The 21,709-nt window shown below is 35.6% G+C and overlaps 1 protein-coding gene across 3 annotated transcripts in view; it reads right to left on the bottom strand.

Moving 5' to 3' along the window:
* by (focal adhesion protein tensin) overlaps positions 1-21,372 on the bottom strand; it is a 125,502-nt gene extending 104,130 nt beyond the window's left edge. The window contains exon 1 of one of the 3 annotated variants that reach the window (XM_028180906.2): positions 21,221-21,372. In XM_028180906.2, coding sequence (XP_028036707.2) covers positions 21,221-21,355 — 135 coding nt within the window. In that variant the 5' untranslated portion in view covers positions 21,356-21,372. Of the gene's footprint in view, positions 1-17,322; positions 17,559-19,097; positions 19,248-21,220 lie in introns of those variants that run through there. The other 2 variants (XM_028180908.2, XM_028180907.2) reach the window with 2 other exon arrangements.
* Between the last annotated feature and the right edge of the window lie 337 nt (positions 21,373-21,709).

The raw sequence follows: 21,709 nt of genomic DNA, 5'->3' as shown, positions 1-21,709 counted from the left end.
GAATAACATCGTGTAATAAAAATCAAACCGCAAAATTATAATTTGCGTAATTACTGGAGGTAGGATCTCTTGTGAGTCCACACGGGTAGGTACCACCACCCTGCCTATTTCTGCCGTGAAGCAGTAATGCGTTTCGGTTTAAAGGGTGGGGCAGTCGTTATAACTATACTGAGACCTTAGAACTTATATCTCAAGGTGAGTGGCGCATTTACGTTGTAGATGTCTATGCGCTCCAGTAAACACTAAACACTAGATGGGCTGTGAGCTCGTCCACCCATCTAAACAATAAAAAAAATTACAGGAGTCATCAATAATTTATAAAAAGAAGAAAACGTGACTAATAAAACATTTTTTTTATGAAAGTTACACGACAAGGTTGATAACGTTTGATGAGTATTGACTGGTAACTAACAGAAATTTAAACTAGTTTTGCTAAAGATCTTTGTTGTTTATACAAGGTATGTTTCGCTGACGAACAGCATTTATTAAGTAAGCGATCCTATTGAAGAGTATTTGTATTAAATTCTATTATAAATTACGTATAGAACATTCTAAATATCAAATTAAATAAATAAAAAGTTACAGAATTCAGAATAAAACAGTAAAAATTAAGGATAATAATGACTTTTCATTGCCTTTGTATGCAGACAAGCTTGCAGCCCACCTGATGTTGAGTAGTCACCGTTGCTCATGTACATCAACAGTGCTAAAATACACAGTCAAGCTCATGTCTGCTGTTGAGGACTCTCATTAAGCCTCATTTGAAGGAGGACAAAACATCCCCAAAAACATCCTGAAATTGACATTAGCAATAATGTTGTTTATTTTCATTTTATTTTCGTTTCAAAACAGAAACAGGGTCGAAATTTTCTCAGTCCATTATAATTATGAGTCTTAAGCTTGATTAGAATGTTTTATTTTATATGGTCACACATCGTTCTCGCTTCATTTAATACATTAGAAAAAAAAAATGAACATCAAACAACCCCGAGCTAGGAATTTCTCTATGTGCCACAAACACACGTATAGAAAAACAATAGCAGCTACAAGTACACCTAAACACCGAACGTAAAATTTACAATAACATTGACACCGTGTATTTTTTTTTTATTGCCCTTTTAGGCAGACGAGCATACGACCCACCTGATGATGAGTGGTTACCGTCGCTAATGGACTTCAGCAATGCCAGAGGCAGAGCCAAGCCGCTGCCTACCGAGCCACTCACTAGCCACTAGTTAGACCAACGAGGCAAAATCTTGAACCAACATTTCGAATACTTTAGAGTTTTCGTGGTCACGACTTGTTTTAGATTAAGCCGTTTTTGGAACGTCTATATTATATTTCGAAATACATTTTACGAGGTTCATCCACAACTTAGGTTTATGTTCCCATAGTAGCTATGTATGGAAAACTATGTGGCTTTCATTGTGAATGACTGACAGTTAACAGTCGTTAGAACCGTATACGGTATTCAGAGAGAAAGTAAACATCAGGCATTAGATATGCAGGGAATAGACAAATTTTTATTTACGGTTCTGTTTAGTTCGAGGAATTTCACAACATTAAAGTCAATTTTTCTAGACATTAATTTTAGTTATGTGAATTAGGTAAGCCATTTTATTAATGTATGCATTTGTAAAGTAAATAAATAACAAAACTAAAGATTGTATAGATATAAATTGGTTATTTAACAGTAACTCAAAAGATCTCAGCCTGCCATTATAATATGCAATACCATTAAAATATTTAATCAATATATTAAAGAAATTACACGAATCTACGGTCAAACTATTTGGTATTTATGTTGATTGTATAGGGGCTTATAAACTGACGTGTCATTAACGTAATATGATTACTGTTGCGGTCCACACTTACTTGTGGTCAAACGCTATTCATTGTAAATGTTCAATGAACTAGAAATTAGCTTACTACAAGAAATATTTTCGTCAATAAAAATTCGTGCACTTCAGGACCATTAATGTAGTGATCTCGGGTAGAGTGCGAAGGAAATTATTAAAATAATCGAATCCCACTAAAGCACTTAGTAAAATAATAATTGTGTACCTAGTGTGAGGATCATTGGTTAATATTATATTATTGTTGATGCCATCTGCGTAATCTCTCAATTTGTTAAATATGTAAATAGTATTCTAGGAGGTCATGATTTAAGAGCTTATGTAGTAAATAAATTTATTATTGTTATTAATTTAAAAAGTTTATTTTGTATCTATTCGTGTTGATTCAGCGATGGATTTCGTGTGAGCTCACAGTCTTTACAGACCACCCACATTGACAGGCATGACTTGACGTGCAATCAATTCAGTTGATTTGTTTGTCGGTGAATAATAACCCAATATGTACAATAACAACATTTCATACGAAGAAACGTGTCGGATCGGAGAACTACGACCTGTCACCTCGGTGTCGAAACTTCCAAATTAAACTTAAAACTTCAAAACTTTGAGGAACGCACATGTGACCATGATTGAATAATATCATGTACCAAATTAGGTGACACTATTATTTGTTAATGTCAAAAATTATTAATAGAAACTTATTTTAACTTGTTGCCTTCGTTTTTGGTTCAAAAGCTTGTAACAGATTTTCCAATTTAAGCTTACTGTCTTCGAATTGAGTTCGATAGCGCTTTATTTAACATAACTATTTGTAATGTAATTATTACAGCTTCAAAATCTTAACAGTACATGAACATTAGTCTTCGTTTAAAGGCACTTATCACAAAACGGTTCAATTAAATTAAATCTTGAGTATGCGGGCTTAGTCGGCAATAGGAATACTCAATACAATATTTTCTTTGCGATAAAGCCCGGTTGCAATCACATATCATTCCTTTATTTATTTATGGTTTGAGACGTAAAATATGCTAAGTATTACTTAATGTTTCAAGCTGGCAAAGCGTGAAAACACAATTTAATAAGCAATTACGAAAAACTAAACTTGTGAAAGTAATTGAATTTTGATAAAATAACAAGAAATGAGTTTATTCGCCAATGATTCATTGTTAATTAGTTCGTTGTTTGTCGTTAAAATGAGAACAGTATACGGGAGTCTGCTGTCTGGCCTGTGGCTTTGTTTGAACGGTGTTGTAACTATGTGACGTCATGAGTACCTCGCACTTGTTTTGCGCAACACGTTAATTTATCAGAAAAAAAAAAATGTTTGATGAAGAGACGCGAGCACCGATAGAATCGGCATAGTTTTATCCATGCACCACTAAACGTGTTTCTAAAATAAATAATTACTAGATGATGACCGGTTTTTTTTTTTTTGATAACGCCATCTTGTCTTTAAAGCGCTTATTTGTCCTTAATTAAGAAAAATAGTATTATTATTCGCCAATAGATGTCGGGAAGAGTTGATTATTGAAAACACGAATAAAACAACATTTTCTGAAAATAAATCGTAGCTAGATCGATTTATCGCCCCCGAAATCCCCTGTATACTAAATTTTATGAAAATCGTTGGAGCCGTTTCCGAGATTCAGATTATATATATATTTATACAAGAATTGCTCGTTTAAAGGTATAAGATAGTCTTTAATTCAGTGTGCTTAGTGCGAGTTTTTTAACGTTCTCGATAGCGTAAAAGTTAAATCAAATTTGTATGGAGTTGGAATGTTTGCCTAAGTTTGCCGCTAGGGCCACTGTTCCAACTGCATACAAATTTGAGTTAACTTTTACGCTATCGACAACGTTAAAAAACTCGCACTAAGCACACAGGTCTACCTGATCTTAGATGGTTTCAAATCATCACAATGTAAAGACCTCCCACCTTGAGACATGAAGTCAAACTTTCAACTGTATTCTGTCTGGTCACAAAGACTTTTACAATACAAGGACATCGTTTTATGCTGTATCACATGAATTCATTACAGAGTTGTACGTAGTTAGTTATAGTAATATAATATCGTTTGAAAAATATAAAGACTATCCAAAATTATCTTCATATTTTAAACGTCGTGGTCAATTAGATAATTAGATCACTGGATATTGAAAAACGCAATTTCACTATGAGTCAATTCGCCACTACCAATTTTGTGGAATGTTTTAGGAGCCTCAAGTTATCATAACGTTTACACGGTAAAGTGTAATCTTTACAAGCGTTCTTTTCCAGGCACGCTTGTGTTGATCGAGCTTTATATATAATACAGTTTTAGCTTTATACGTGAAGAGCATTCTCGGTTACGGAGCATACTAACGAAAAGGCTGAACCATCATCCTAAGAAACGTATTTTGATGCACCCGGACAGATGTATTTATATATACGTCAAATAATCATCATTGAGGCCCGTTGTATACTACTGTATAACTGAAAAGCTTTGGTAGAAAAACTTCCTTAGTGAAATATTCGTTAATGGCTAAAAGAGTCCCGTCGGTTTTTTTTTCTGTGATCTCTCGTTGCGTACCACGTACGAAGCTATTTGATTTACACCCTATTCATTTTAAAAATACCAGTTCGGTATTGGAATAGTGCTTATCAGTTATAAGCTATAACATATAGTAGTATTCGCGGCTTGATTTTATGCTCTATTTATTTTACTAGGTAACATATTTTACTTACAGATAAGAGGCTGCTTTTATCGACTTTTTAGTATGAAACTCATACTAGCGCTCATAAACACTTCATAGCAGGCGGACAAACGGAGAGTATTAGGAAGTTTCATTTAGAAACAAATCTATTTTGTATCACGCTGTCACAGCTATTCGGTTCTCTTAATCACTCTACTCCATTTTTAATTCACATGAATTAATAATAAAATTGGTGCGAAAATGAACGCATAACAACTATTTCAGGATGACAGGCCCCAAATTGAAATAAAATATTATTGGTTATTTTTTTTTTACGGTATTTTTGCTCCCACTCAGCAGAACAACAAATTCAACCTGTCGTAACAAAATGCATGGCTACTTCGTCTTAGAATCGGTAGGATAGTACTAGCTAGCCCTTCCGTCAGTAACTCAGTCTCAAAGTAACGCAATACCTCACTAAATAATTCTTTATCGATTTTTGTAACGATTATTCGAAACCTGTGCTATGTTGCAATTGCTATAACTAAAGTAATCTCGTAATATGCAGAGCTTTCTTTATGATTAAAACTAATGTATTATGTACGCACGCTTTGAAAATTAGGTCAACTACTTAACCTCCATCCGGAAAACACTAAAAACATGTTCAATGCTATTATTAATGTGAAACAAAAGTATCCATGACTCACAGCTTCCTTAATATTTCCAGCTGGGAAATCCATTATTATCCATTATTATCCATTATTTTATTAATATATCGATTGATTTAAGGTCGATTGTTTTTCTAAATTTAACTATGTTAGGTATCCGGACGACAAGTCTTTCACAAATTCACTTTTCCATTTTCGAATGAAACTAATATATTCGGACACGCTTTCTTCAACTCTTACGGTTTTTGTTATATTTTGAAGTGAAAACTTCTTTAGAATCGTTGTGATTTCAAACCGGATGCAACGGAAAAAACGACAGGTAAAAGACACAAATACAAAAATGTGTAGGATGAAGCCAGCAAAGAATGAGACAGAAATATACATACTATTTAATACAGCGCCATCTGTGAGATTTTTTAATACTAACGTGTGTATGAAAGCTCTTGTAGTGAATTTTAATTTAGGATTATACGTGAAATTAAAATATCAATTCACAGAGGGCGCTACCTTACAATTATTTACTAATGACAAAATTTTACATATACTTAAGACGTTTAGGATAATTGTATTTCGTGGTCTCATCACCGACGACTAAGATGTTATTCGTCGACATTTAAATATTGTGTTAACTACAGTCTATCTTTCTGCAATCAATATATTAATCATTAAATATACATAGTAGGAAATAATATGATGACAATAAAAAACGTGAAATTATACCGTAAAAAAGTAGTTTTAATAATGTCTACGTCTCCCGAAAAACGAAAAAAATACAATAACATCAACTTCTGATCATACCTGGAATAACGCAATTTAAATTACCATCTCAACTATAGTCTTTATGCTGACTCACAGTCATGTTTTCACGGTTAAGTTCTAAGATGACAACTTAATTGCTTGGTGTCAGCGCGTGAAGAGAGTGAAAGAGTCGAAGGGATGCCGCTTGTTACCTCACATGTCACTAACTCACATGACAGCTGTCACTACGCCCGTATGTATACTCAGAGGTCTTCACTCAACAGCCGTAGTTACATAGTCAAAAAGGTTAGAGCGATTTATCGATGACGCGTCAAAAATTATAATAATTAAACAAGATCCTGCTGTTTGAAAGATCTGTTTATATTTGTAGAGTAGGGTAGGTACAGTAGAATAGAATATTGTAAGTACAACAATTGTTGTTTCTGTATCCATAAATAATCATTTGTTGAAACTAGTCGTGCCCTGCCTATTGCTCGTTGAGGTACTATGAAAATGGCTTTTCTGAGCGGCAAATAACGATTCTGTCACCTTTCAAGTAAATCGGTAAACTCTGTACGAATGCATTAGTCACTAATAAATACAGAAATATTTATTAAATACATAATAGACCTATTTCTCACCTCTCTATTCAAATACATTTAGGTACATCCTTTTTTTTTCTCTTTCGTATTTTAGAGGTAAATTTAGAAAAAGAAAGTTTTTGACCATTCCTTCTCAGCTAATCTACAAGTACATTGTTTACTACCTACAATCGGAATACCGGCGAACATAATATTTAACCTAAATTAAAAATAAGTACACGATACACATTACAGTTCAATTAAAACTATTAGTGAATAGATTACATCCGCATTTCAATTTGTCAAGCTCAAATCACAAACGTGCAAGAATTTGAATGAGCCCGATTAAATTATATATTCGCCGCGCTCCACACTCAGAATGCACTTTAAAAGGTTTTTATTCTATCCTTGACTAAGTTAGCAGATGAATAAAAATTTTAAATTTAATGCAATGAATCATTAGCGTTCCAAAATAAACAAAGACCCTAAATTTTTATGTTGATTACTTCAATATGGCAACCCAACATTGGAATCAGTCTAGGACCTCCCGCGGCGTTTGTTTTGAGCTGGAGCCCACAATCACGTATCAGTTATGTATAATTAACCCTATTTAACTGCGAATTTATTACTTTCGAACAAAGACACTGTAGACTCCACACTGACACTTTGGTCAGACTAATAATTTCACATGTACCTAACTCTGAACAAAATGAAAATATGCAAAACAAATTAATCTCCAAGTGCATACGAAGAACATTTATTAAAACAATTGCCGTGTCAAATAATGAATTAATTTCCCTTCACTGACTGAAATAGATTTTGTGTTATTTTATTCAAAAGGACGGAGTTAAGCATAAACTACGCTTATTTTTAAATCTATTAATACATTGTTCAGTTTAGCTCTTTTGAACCAGTTTAAATGTCTCTGCCGGTACAGTTTGGTCAAGAAAAATAGTGAAGGGTTACATTTGCGGTCGCATTGTGTTCGACGTAAATAACTATAAATCACACAGTCAAAGCCACTCGAAACTTAAAAGTTGAGAGTGCACCAGGTGGCCGACACTATTTTTAGTCGTTGTTTACGTACCCAATAAGGGTGTAAAAATTATTTTATTACTTCCATTCACCGGCATGATTCATGAGGACAGGGTGGTTACTATTTATGGTTAAAAGAATCATTTTTATTAATAAGTTTTTTTATCGACAAATTTTAATGCTGATCGAACCCGTTTTCAAGCTCTTTGAATAAAGAATGTAGGTAATGTAAGCAATGAGCTGTTTTTTTAATCCACGAGACGACGGGTGTCCGGCAGCTGGCAGCCATGTATCACGAAGCGTGATATTTTTTGCAAGGCAACGTTTTTCTGTTTGAATTTCAGTAAGAAATCTTATACGTGTAATGTTATACCTAAAACAACTTTTATGTCCTCACAGTGACCTCTAAGTCTACATTAGATAGCAATTTGTTTCAGTATAACTAGTTGCGTTACTCGTTTAGAAGGTCGAAACTTATATTAGTAAACATGCATTTTATATTCTAAACAAATAAATTGCTTGATACTTTTGAACAAAATAAAGACTGCTGTTAGACAGTGACATACAATACTATTTTATTTCAACTGTCTTTTATATCTCTAGAATGTTTTCTATATTAATATATTCTATTACACGTCAAATAAAACAAAATTGTCTTTACAACGTAGAAGACTACAACTGGTATTCGTTTATTTATAAGGTACCGTGTGTCTGCGAGGTAAAATTCCCGCTGGGATCCGCTTCCGGTCAAATGCTTAACTTCCATAAGTACAGAGTTACGCAACATCCGCCGCAACCATTACGTACCTACCACAAAAACTGTGACGTACCAACGAACACTACTACCACGTTCACTAAGTACGGAAAAATAATTGTATTTTTTCGTGTTTTTATTCAACAACTGTTTAACTACCTGAAGCATTGTGAGCACATTTCAAAATTCATGTATTAATAATAATTAAGAACAGTTTTGACATCTTTATTTTTTTTTTCTGTGCGCGTTTGTCACTGAGCTTCTCCTAAACGGCTGGACCGATTTTAATGAAATTTTTTGTGTACCTCCAGGTGGATTCGAGAATGGTTTAGATTTACAAATCAGCCCGGCAGATGGCGCTGCAGTCGGTATCTAGGTTTGTTTATCTTTCCTAGAAAAAAATTATATGGCAAAACATTTGCCGGGCCAGCTAGTTTATATGTATTATCTAAATTTTAATTTTAATTCTCATAGACATAATATATATTTTGACTCATCAGCCGAACTTTCGTCCGATTATTCCGAAATCATATTATTATTTGAAAGGTACCTAAGCTATTGTTGAAGATTTAAAATTTTAATAACTCAATAAGTCCACTTTTACTGCCCGCTCTCTGTTCTAGTGAAATTAATTAGGACGCCTTTTAACATTGTGAGAAATAAAATTATTCTTCGAGATCCCATATGGAATCTTCAGTAGTCAGTACAACGTATCGCGCGATGTAAATCATAAAAACAAGGTTGACACTTATGAGTTTTACTAAAACTAAAACTTTTAGTTTGTTTCGAATTTATAGTAGGTAGGTAGGTAGGTGTTTATTTAAAATAACTATTTTGTATGTATTCATAAAATTCATAAATATAACTTTTTAATAATATAAAAGTATATTTTCGTATTCATTAGTACACTGCGTAGTCTTCTATTGCCTCTGTGAAGAAAAGTAAAGAGAATATATGATCAGTCATAACCTATCCTACGCATTTTATTCGGAGCGGCCGTGTCCTGAATACCCTGATGGCCAATATGCCCGGTGTTATCTACGCACTCGTCCTGAGTGATGCGACTATGCCCGAACTTAAATACCACGATCGTGTATTTATTTAAAATATAAAAGAGCTTTATTACTATTATCCGAGATACATAGCGAACCACCCCAGCTCTGTACGGATGTATATACTGGAAATACGGTAAAGTGATTAAGTACGTAACATTTATAATATGATATAATTTATAACATTTTTAGGCAAGCATTTTATAAAAAACTTTAATATTTAATTTCATGCTTACTTCTTCAAAAGTGACGCACTATCCATTTAAAGTTTCAACACTTAATTCACCCTTTTAGGGATAAAATGTTTAAAAGCCATCACATCTGAAGCTTTTGGAATATTGTGCTTTTTGCTTTGAAAATGACTGACTTGCATACAGCCGTTAATCTTATTTTACCCCCTGGTCGTAGCTTTCGTAAATTGGGTACAATTTTTGAAAATCGATCGTTCGTGGATTCTGACGTCAAATATCATAAGTTCATGTTTTAAAAGCAACAAAACTTAAAAAATCATGCATAAATGCAACTATGATCTGTGTCAAGGTAGGCAACTGTATTCGCTTCATCAAATCAATGACTGCTGAAGCCACTTGACATCAGAGAACCGTGAACCCGCCTGTCCATCTAGAATAGAATCTTGCAAAAGATTTTTATCCGTTTATCTGTTTTAATACAGTTGTTTGCACAGAAGCGTGGGTAGCCCTTTTGTTTTCGATTTGACGGGGTTGAAGACGATATGTGTAGCGTAAGTAATTTATGAAGTATTCTCAGCGAAGCTATAAATTAACTTTGTTAGGGACTAATTAAATTTAAGCCCTTTTAAACTTAGATATATTTTCTTTTGATAAACTTTAATATATAATGTAACAATCGAATATTATTTATAAATTATATTTTATAGTCATAAGAAATTCTAAAAATATGACAAATGCCATAAAGTGGATTGCTTAATTTGTACATCCATTTATACATGTGTATTAAAAAAATGTGTCTTAATATTATATATTTTGTTATTAATGCTTAATGATTATCGGTCATATCTGACACACAAAAACGTACATTCAGCCAATCGAGGAAATTTAACACTTCTGGGAAAGTTTCTAGTATAATATCCACGTGCGTAAATGCATAAATTACTTCTATCCTAACCGGCTATGTATCATCTGTTTTTATCAGTATTAATTTCAATTTACTTTCGTTAGAATTTATATCTATCTTTTCCTCTAATACCATGAAAACTGGTAGTAGACCTCATCTCATCCTACACAGGTTGGTACCATCTATTTCTTCGTTCCATTTTATAATTTAGTAGAGTTATTCTTATGTAGTCTTAATTAGCAACTATTATGCTAACCTTGGCTTGTTTCAATACCATACTATTCAGTGGGTTTCCAGAGATCGTTTTTACCACATTTCGTGCGTAGTTGGAATAGACCCTTAGGCCATCAAAGATTAGGTAGGGAAGTAATACTACCAGCCTACAGAGTTTCACGCCGGATCTTCTCAGTGGGTTGTGTTTCCGATCCGGCGGTAGATTCAGCGAAGCACTACTCTTGGTAGGGCTAGTATTAGCAACGTCGTCAGGTTAGAGCACCGTAAGCTCATCTACTTGCCTCGTTACGCTGGCATATCCCCTAGGTTACCAGCTGAGGTAGAAAAAATAAAATCGCGTACCATACGATTCTGGAGTGAATTCCACTCAATGGTGTTTTCCGAGCGCTTAGCTTCAAGCCTTGCCTTCATCAAATTAAAATGGACTGATAGCTATTACCGCTTCTATCAAAACAAAGGTAAATTAATGAAAACCCTCTCATTTTCCCTCTACTAATTACTTCCAATTCCATTTCCTCTCTAATAAAACGGTTCAGTGCTCGTATGTTCGAATTACACGCAGTGGCGCGAAACGGTTTCTCTCTAAATTCAAAACAACAATTTGTGGACCGTTTCAAATCCATTCACACAAACATTGCTCATGTTACATAACTAAACTTTGTTATGATGACAGAAGTCTTATTTAAGCCATAACTAAACAAATAGAAGTTATATTTGTCATTTTAGAACAACTAATTTAACGACTATTCGTACCGTGGCGGCGCTATGCTCAACTAACACAATTTTGTAAAATACTTTCACAATTAATTTAGTGCCAAAAACACGAATGTTCATTAAAGATAAATGTGTATATTGCTTACAATTTTAGCAACATTTGTTAAGATATTGCTAATATGAAAAATGATCTCTTTTCACGCGCTTAAACCTTCTCCACAAATATAATAGAATCTCAAATTATTAAATACTCCACAATCTCTTACTAATTGACCGATCGTAAAACGATAATTTTTATATTCCAAATATCTAAGAATTAAAATAAATACATCAAGTGTGTTTAAAATTAATGGAACACCATCGTAAAAATTTAAATTTTTTATAATCCTTTTGACGAAAGTAATTAACTTTACTACTTAATAAACTGAAGACAGCTTACCAAATTTGTATCTAGCTTGTTGAATTAATTTTATTGAAAACAGTCGCACTAGTTTGTCGAACAATAAACAGCTGATATGTGGCCGATACATACATAATCGGATTAATTAAATGAAGACGTCAAAAGAGCCGCCTCTGAAAGATTTTATTGTCTGGCGCCGACCGTACCTCCACATGGTTCTAATTAACTTATAAATACATACTACAGTACAGAGATGAAATCCTATAGATACAGAACAGCGGCATTGTTGTTAGTTAAATATTATTACCTTGGAGTCATGTATTATTTACATATTTAATCAACACAAACAGAACGTTTCACTTTATATTTTGTACTATTGTAATTAGTTAGTTTTATTTCCGTATTTACTGGTGGTAGGACCTCTTGTGAGTCCGCACGGGTAGGTACCACCGCCCCGCCTATTTCTGCCGTGAAGCAGTAATGCGTTTCGGTTTGAAGGGTGGGGCAGCCGTTGTGACTATACTGAGACCTTAGAACTATATCTCAAGGTGTGTGGCGCATTTATGTTGTAGATGTCTATGGACTCCAGTAACCACTTAACACCAGGTGGGCTGTCAGCTCGTCCACACATCTAAGCAGTCTAAGCAATAATAAAAAAAAAAATTAAGCTAGAAAGAAAATCATTTGAAAAAAAATTATCTAATAATAAGATAAATTTGTTTAAAATAAGACTTATTTTTTTCTAACTTTAATTTAGTATTAATTTCAATGGGTTCATATTAGCGCATGATATGTAGTTACGGTAAAATAATTAGTCAAATAGCTACTTTCTGCCCCTATCTATCCGAATGCACCACATCTCGATGGTTAAACTAATTGAAACTTAAGATATAATTATTATTGTGTTTATTACATTTTGATACACTGTTATACAGTACAATTTATTTATATTATATTATAACTATTAATTCGAGTAACTGAATAGAGTGCACGGAGAAATGACACAAGCTAAACCATTAAATGATTTAGGCAGATTAAATGATTTATAGCAGAATCAGATCATGGAAATGAGAAAGCCGTAGTTCCTACATTCTTCCAGTATTAAGGTACAATATCTGGTTTGTTTCGGTATTATCTATTCAATACACGAATCAAACACTGAAACGTGTTATTATTTATAAAATTGTATTGTAACCTAAAATGTTTAGTAAAAAACTACGAAATCTTCCTGTAGCTTTAATAGATTTGAAACATAAGAATATTTAAAAAAAATCATATGTTGCTTCAATAGTAGCAGGGGTTTTTTACGTTATGTGAACTTATATCAACACAAAGCGTCATACATTTTTAACATTTACTTTAATATTAACGCGGCCCCGCTGATAAAATCCAAGCACGTCCTAATGTATTTCATATTTTCTTACATATATAGGTATCATCACCATTCCACTACCGTAGATAGACCTTATAGGTAGTATAATAATTTTCCAAATATTATTCAGAACAGCATTGATAAAGAACCTAAAAACCTCTTTTCTTTAATTCATTTTAAATAGTTTTTAAATGTAATATACCTACATACTCGTTTTGTATCGTTCGTTTTCTTATTATAGCATTTTATCTATTCATTAACGTGTTTTGTACGAATAATATATTATCAACATCACAATCCTGTCAAAAACAAACGTAAAATTCTACCTACGTTATAGCTTTACCCGACTACCTATTGTACTTTGCCCTTATATTTTATGAATGTAAGAATTTCCCACAGAAGTTATAGGTACAGTATAACAAACGTGACCGCCGCCCGTCGCATTATGGTTACAAGGCATGTTCTCCGAGCTCAATACCCGCTTTACCCATTCATGATGCTTAATAATGAATCGAGCAGTTTTTACGAAAACAAAATGAAAGAATCAAGTGTACGTGCTAACCCTTTTTTTTCTAAAGCAAATTAATATTGAATGAATCCATTGATGGTGGCGTAGACATAATGTTTACAGGCTCCAGAAATTTCCTAGAGATCCTTCTTATCTATCCTAGATCCTTAGAGATCTCGTCTACCTACCTAGACTAATATAATCTTGACTGAACTTAACTGGAACAAAATGTGGACACGAATTTTTTGTTATAAACAAATAACATGTTGAATAAGTATAGATATTTTTAATATGTATATTCAATTAAAAACATCGTCTACAGCCAGTTGACTTTTAGATAGGTATAAAAGTAATTCGATTCTTGTCTGACTGAATGAATATATGCGGGCTTATTTAAACATTTAAATATTATCGATTTTGCAAATGTTTTAACATCGTATGACATTGAATTATCGAAAGAATACGATATTTTTTTTTCGTAACTGATACATATTGGTCGGTCGTGGTAGAGCATAAACCCGCACGGGTCGTGCCACTATCCAGGTTATTTCTACAGCAAAGGTTGAACTTTTAGACTGCCGTTATACATTTTAATTGAGTATTCGACCTTCTCCAGCATTTACGTGGCATTGTGGTGATTTTGAGCTCCTATAACCACTTAACATCAGGTGAGCCGTGAGCTCATTCACCTATCTAAGCTGTAAACAATACAGTGACTATTAATAATTGCCTGTATATTTTATTGTATGCCTCGACAACCGGGTTGATACCACCGTCCCACTGTTTCTCCTGGAAAGCAGTAGTGCATTCCAGTTCTAATGGTACGAAACCTTCCTAATATCATTGAAATTTCGTGTCTCATGCTTCGCTTGGCTTCCTATCTACGCATCTTCATAACTATACAGAAACCTTAATTCTCAATACCTAATTTAGTAAAACTATTAGGTACATAATATCGCACATACATATACAGAGCTATAATGTCACTCATGCTATTTTTGCTAAAACTGAACTGAGTTTGAGAAAATCCTTTTTAATAGTTATTAGTGAGATGTTTGCTTTTAATAATAACGTTTAAAGTTGTAGTTTAAATATTATCATTTTATCTCTTTAGTCGAGAATAACTATATAATAATTGTATTAAGATGTTGAATTTTCAACACTTCTCCTGAAAAAGTAGGTACTTAATTTGTATAAATGATGTTATAGTAGGTACCGTATGTACCTGTATGATATATTCCAACGGGCCGTGCGTTAAGTTGCTAATATACGAATGATTCCTAAAATGAAAATCGCTAAGTAATCGTGTGTGTTTATCTGTGAACTGTGACAATGAACTTGTATTTACTTTGGGACCGAGGCGTCCGAGACTCCGCAGTCCGCTGGGCTATGCCGACCCGTGGGCGGTGCATGCCCTTGCGCAATCGCATGGGAAGCTAGGGCCCTCACGTGTGACAATACTATGAACTCGCCACTACACATTAATATTCTACCGTTACCATTCTTCCTGCCAAGGTAACATAACCATGTCACTGTTATTTAGACGCGTACTACAACAACAAGCAACGACCTAGTGCATAATTGTGACGCATAGATTTATGGCACACCTGGTTTGGAATGTTAATTAATTTTATGGTATCTATTCTTCTATAATATGTAATACAATTGTTTTATAATGCATATATCTTATTTGTATACTATGTATTTGTTAAACTGTTCAGTCGACCCGATTTTTGAGAGACATAAGTACGTAGAACTGTAATTATTTCGTTTTAAACTATTCATTCATCCTTTGCCGAAGTTTTGATGATCGCTGGAAGAACATACCTAATGAAAATATGGAACGTTAATATTAAAATGATGTTGCCCATAGAATTTTCTTTAATTATATTACATTTTTAAATTGAATGTACTTAACACCTGATAATTTTTAAAACATTTTGTTCTGTCAATATATTTTTTGTCTGGACTAAACAAGACGACATTAGATATTGTTAAGCCATTTAAAAGAACACATTCGTCGTCATACTTTCTTACTGCTTTAGAAGGTACAAGAGCACACAGCCCACCCAATGGTGAGTTGGTACCGGGATTCGGGAACGTAGGCACTTACTCACGGGGGTGGTGCGATCAATGGCCCTATACGGGGCACCTGTGTGGGGCCAGTCCCTGACCGCGGGGGTGGCGAAGCTGCTGCAACGGCCGCAACGCACCATCGCGGTCAGGGTCATCCGTGGTTATCGCACCATCTCCTTTGAGGCGGCGTGTGTACTGGCTGGGACGCCGCCTTGGGTTCTGGAAGCGGAGGCGCTCGCCGCTGACTATCAGTGGCGGGCTGACCTTCGTGCCCGGGACGTGGCGCGTCCCAGCCCCAGTGTGGTCAGAGCGCGGAGGGCCCAATCTCGGCGGTCCGTGCTGGAGTCATGGTCCAGACGGCTGGCTGATCCTTCGGCTGGTCGTAGGACCGTCGAGGCGATTCGCCCGGTCCTTGTGGATTGGGTGAATCGTGACAGAGGACGCCTCACTTTCCGGCTCACGCAGGTGCTCACTGGGCATGGTTGCTTCGGTGAGTTCCTGCACCGGATCACAGCCGAGCCGACGGCAGAGTGCCACCATTGTGGTTGCGACTTGGACACGGCAGAGCATACGCTCGTCGCCTGCCCCGCATGGGAGGGGTGGCGCCGTGTCCTCGTCGCAAAAATAGGAAACGACTTGTCGTTGCCGAGTGTTGTGGCATCGATGCTCGGCGACGACGAGTTGTGGAAGGCGATGCTCGACTTCTGCGAGTGCACCATCTCGCAGAAGGAGGCGGCGGGGCGCGTGAGAGACGCGCAAGCCCGCCGCCGTCGGGCGGGGGCCAGGGAGGCGGATCTCGCCCAAGCCCTGGCCCTCTAAGGGTTTCGGGTCCCCTTCACATGTCGGTCTGGGGACCGGCGAAGGGGGCCTAAGAAGACGACGTGCAAGCTGCTCTGCACGCGTTTTACGCAAGAGCATCCGGGTGATGGAAGGCCGGCTATCCTCGACCCACGCTGGTTCTGACCCAGCGGGGTATTCCGTAGGATAACCCATTCTAACCGGCGTCATCTAGGCGGGCTCCGGATAGCCTGCCGACCGAGAGGGCTGGTGGTCGTGGCGCCGACGACTGCCAGTCCGGCGTCCCGAGGGGGAGGGTGATGGGAGAGATGTGCTCCGCACTAAACGCTTCACTTTCCCCCCTTTGCCTTTTCATGGGTTCTGTCTCATGCGAGGTTCGGACGTGGGTTGTTGAGCGACAGGAGGTTTTAGTCTGTTTCTGTATGACAATACGCGTGTAGGTATATACTTGGTTTAAGTTTTTCACAGTAAATATAAAAGATACTACTACTTTAAGCCCGTGAGCTCACCTACCCGTCCGACCAAAGTTGAAATAGGCTACCAGCGAATAGGTAGGAAGAAAACTACTACTGACCTTTTTGGTAGTAAGAGTATCGGAAAGTTTACTTGTAGTGAATTTCTTTACACTCATTCAAATGCCTTCATTTTATCTGTACACGAGTTCAAACATAGAACTAAATGGATGTATGTTTGAACATTATGGCGTTATGTAAAGTTTAACATTTCAGAAAAATACGCATGTATTTTTTTTTAAATCATTTAATTTACCTGAAGTGCAAGATGAATAGGTCCACTCACTCTGCAGGGCGGGGGTGGTTCATATCCCCAGAGGCAGTTCCAAGGCATTTTAAATATACCGTAATATGATTATCTGTAATTAGCATAATAACACGTCACAGTCCCGATATTTAATGTTAAATGCACAATGTAGAGAGTCGTGTTTACATCGGCGTTGTGAATGTGCCGGTCACGCGAGCGTCTCTATGCACAGGCGCTTCGCTACTGAAACTGAGCATAGCCGCGCACCCAGCAGCTGATCTGGGCCCGGCGCCCATCACTAATCTCAGGTCACACGATACTTCAGCACCACCCGGCTACATGTAAGTGTGAATGCATATTTACGATCTCGGTACTGATAGAAGAGACGCTTAGACCATTTATGATAAGAAATTAAATATTAAATCCAATATGTATTATTAAATATAAGCAAAAAAGTAGGCACGTTTATGAAACCGAAACAAATTTATTATGAACGACTAAATCAACGTTAGTTGATACATATACCTACTAACTCTAAGTATTGTTTTGACGTTTTTTTGTCTAGTCTAGGGTACTCCAGTAGATGTCTACAGTCCAAGAAAAATTACGACATAAAGTGGTGTGCCATATTAAATATTATGCAGTCATAGGACAAAACTTAAAATTGTAGTGAGTTTTTTTTTAAACTGCAATTTACGTTTTATGAATTTCATTTTCTTTTAACTCCGACACAATTTTAAATAGGTTCTGCTCCACAAATATGAGGGCAATGGTTTGGACAGCTGGTCTAGTCGATTGGTTGATAGCCCTAACTAACTGTATACAATTTTGGCCTCAATTCCCTTTCATTCTTTAATGTTAATTAATTAATTCGTTTCAAGTGATCAATATTTAGGAAAAATCATAGTTCGGGGCCATTGAATTTGAAAAACATTAACTTTTTAATAGGTTTTAATTGAAAACTACAAAGACATACGTAATTTCTATAAGAACAGAAAACGATGACTTCTGTGTGTAATTATAAAATGTTATGTAGAATTTTTAACTAATAACACGAATATTTATCTGAAAGCTTTTCGGGGGTCACCGCGCTATTTAAAAAATGTCGAGCATATATTTGAAATAAATGTAACAATCTCACTAAAGCTGCGTTATCGGGGCCATTAAACAAGGACTACGCATTGAACTATTATTGAGAAAGCATCCGAGCTTAAGTGATACATTCATATCATATCACGCGGACGTTATGACCACGAAAATGACATTAACACAGAGAACACTTTGAATCCATTAAAATATACATTGGGAATTATGCGCCTGCCAACCGACCTTTACAAACACTTTGATTGTTTAAATACATATCTCGAGGGCACACTTACAGTTTAATGTACGATTTATATTAACTTATAATGACGTCGTATATAAGTATATTAAAATGAAAGTGGATTTAGACTAGTTGACGTTGACAAACAAAATACGACACTCTTAAAACGGATTTAAGCATTTAAGTATTACTCGTAACAAACTCGAATACTTTTTAATGTTTAAATGTGTAACACAATTAACAAATTAAATAGGGATGACATATAAAGATATTTTAAAGTAATGTACCATTTTTTTATTGCATTTGCTATTGAATATTGTAATGAAACTTAAAATATTTTTTTTCACTACGAATTGATGGTAAACTAACTCCTCATCTTTGCTGATGATCTTTGATACTTCATGATTTTAAAATCACAAGCTTCGTGTATTCATTGCCATATTACAAAAACAAAACATACCCGAGTCAACAAGTGAAGTGGAGAACTGACCACTAGCTGCTCTAGACGATCGCGCGACCACGGACATTTCCAAGGCATTTCAATAATTATTATTAAATTTACTTTAAATTGAAATGTATGAGTGTTAAAGAACTACATTATTTAAAAAAAAAACCGATGTAGTACTTTAAGGATTTTTTCATTCAAATCTGTTAACATTTGTTCGCGCGTACGTAGTTCTCAAACAAAGTAGGTATATGTTTGCAATCGGATTACGATACGCAACATCTCACGCATGCGCGCAAACACGGGACCGTTCGACACGGTACTGGGCGTACTGGCTACTGGCACCCTGTCCTCCAGGAATCGAATCCCAAGTATTCCCGACTTTTGGGCGCACACCTCCCGCTGTGAACGTGATTCGCAGAATAAAACAGCGAAGAAGTATCATAAAAAAATGTGAAATAGAACTTTATTTTTAAAAACCATGTACTTTATTAATTTAGTTTCTATGTCATGTTTAATTTAAATGAAGAAAATTTTTTTGATCTGAACACACTAAGATTTAAGGAGAGTCCCCATCAGCAGGTAGCGGCTTAACTATGCTCCTGGTATAACTATGTCCACGGTGACTACTTACCATTAAGTGTACTGTACGCACGTCTGCCTATAATAACAGTAAAAAAGATTCAGTAAATTTGTGTGAAGTTCGAATCATTTTTGCTATTGAGGTTAGGCAGACTTAGATCCTCTGCTGTGAATCAATTATGCGTGTTTTTACTGTAAATGTGCAGTTGAACTCACGGCCTACTTAGTGCTAAGTTGTAATCGGACCCCACAAATATCTCAACGTGAATGTCGGCAACTTTTTTCAGACAACACTTTTTCAGATAAGTCTTACCACAAATTCACGAATCACCTGTACATCCACGATACAGGAATAACATTGTTGTAATAAATATCAAACCCGACAAAATATATTTTGAATTATTTCTGGAGGTAAGCCGTCGTGTGAGCTCTCGCGGATAAGTGTGACCAACACCCTGCCTATTAATACCGCGAAGCCGTAGTGCGTTCCCGTTTGATCATAAGACAGCCGCGATACTATGCATTTTAGACTTACACCTCATATCACCTCATGGGCATTCACGTAGTAATGAGCCTGATATCGTTCACCTGTCTTCACGATAAATTAAATAAAAACATACGTTCGTCAGCCTACCTACGCCCCCTAAAAGATGGATAATGTTTACATTTTCTCTAATAAATTCTAAAACAGAACGAAAATGTTTCTTTGCCAGACATTTATTGATGTTATTCCAGTTGACCTCTTCGATTAAATGCCGACAAACTGCTAATTGGGCTATATTAGCAAACGTGATGTAGGCATCTCTCTAAATCAGGAAATGAGGTCAAAATGAGGTAATCATTATTGTTTAATAGATCAACGCAATATTACTAAATGTGTAAATATCACTAGGATTTTCATGTTCCATCTGCATATAGGGATCTCAAATGGAGCAAGCAAGTTAGTTCTTTTTAATATTCTATTATGCGAAATGTGGTGTTGGCGTTTCGCCCTCTCCGATGGAATGATGTGATATAAATGTCTGGGACGACCGCGATGGAAGGTTGTTTTACTACCCAGTTAGTGCTCTAATTCGGTACGTGTTCGGTACTTATGAATTGGGCTGCACTTAGTTTTGTGTGTCAGAAACCATACTTGATATATAGAACGAATAGTGTCTTAGTTTTCTTCCTATAAAATATTTATGGTGACAATTTATCCTTTGATTCAAATAGGTTGAAGATAAATCAATAATAAAATAAAAATATAAACTTTAGGTAAATGAAATTAAGTACCCACCCAGTATCTTGGAACGAGAACTTAGGCGGAAAAATAAAACGAACATATTGTTATAAAATATCCATATCAGAATGCTTGTTTTGTACGACATTATTGTTAGTATAATTTTTTTTGAAAATTGTACATTTTAATAATTATTATTTAGTACAAAAAATAATTATGATGGGTATCTTCACTACCGGAAAGAAATCAGGCATAAAATCCGTTTGTTTTGACCGATATCTAAGAATTGATATTTCGTACGTGAATTAAGAGTTAACCCATTAAATTAACTTACCGGCAATGTTTCTAACACGAGCTCTTTAGTTTTCCAGCACAGCCATGATGGAAGCTTCATAATCACTATTACGCTAATTACAACTGAAACGGTTACAAGGACAATTATCAAATTGTATTCTTCTAATTGGTACATAATAAGTTATTCGAATCATAGAAGAATGAATTTATAAGGCCTGTAACCGTATGAGTCTCTATGCTATCCCATCATGTACTGCACGCCTGTTCGGGCCACGCCGCTAGCAGCATATTAGTGAGAAGCTGTTAACATAAATTAGGTCTAATTAACTACTTCCAACTACAAAATTTTCGATCGCCTAGATTAAAGTACTTCGGAACGTTCAAAAAAACAACATAGGTATTAGGTATACGAGTATTATTGCTTTAGATACTTAGCATAGCGTGCCTTATTTATAGTTGCTTCGTTAAGTACCTTAATTTGGAATTACGCTTCTTCTATCCTTTCCCTAACTGGAGATCGATAAGACCT

This window comes from Bombyx mandarina, chromosome 04 (assembly GCF_030267445.1).
Source record: "Bombyx mandarina strain Sakado chromosome 04, ASM3026744v2".
Classification (NCBI taxonomy): domain Eukaryota; kingdom Metazoa; phylum Arthropoda; class Insecta; order Lepidoptera; family Bombycidae; genus Bombyx; species Bombyx mandarina.
This window is presented reverse-complemented; position numbering and strand designations above follow the sequence as displayed.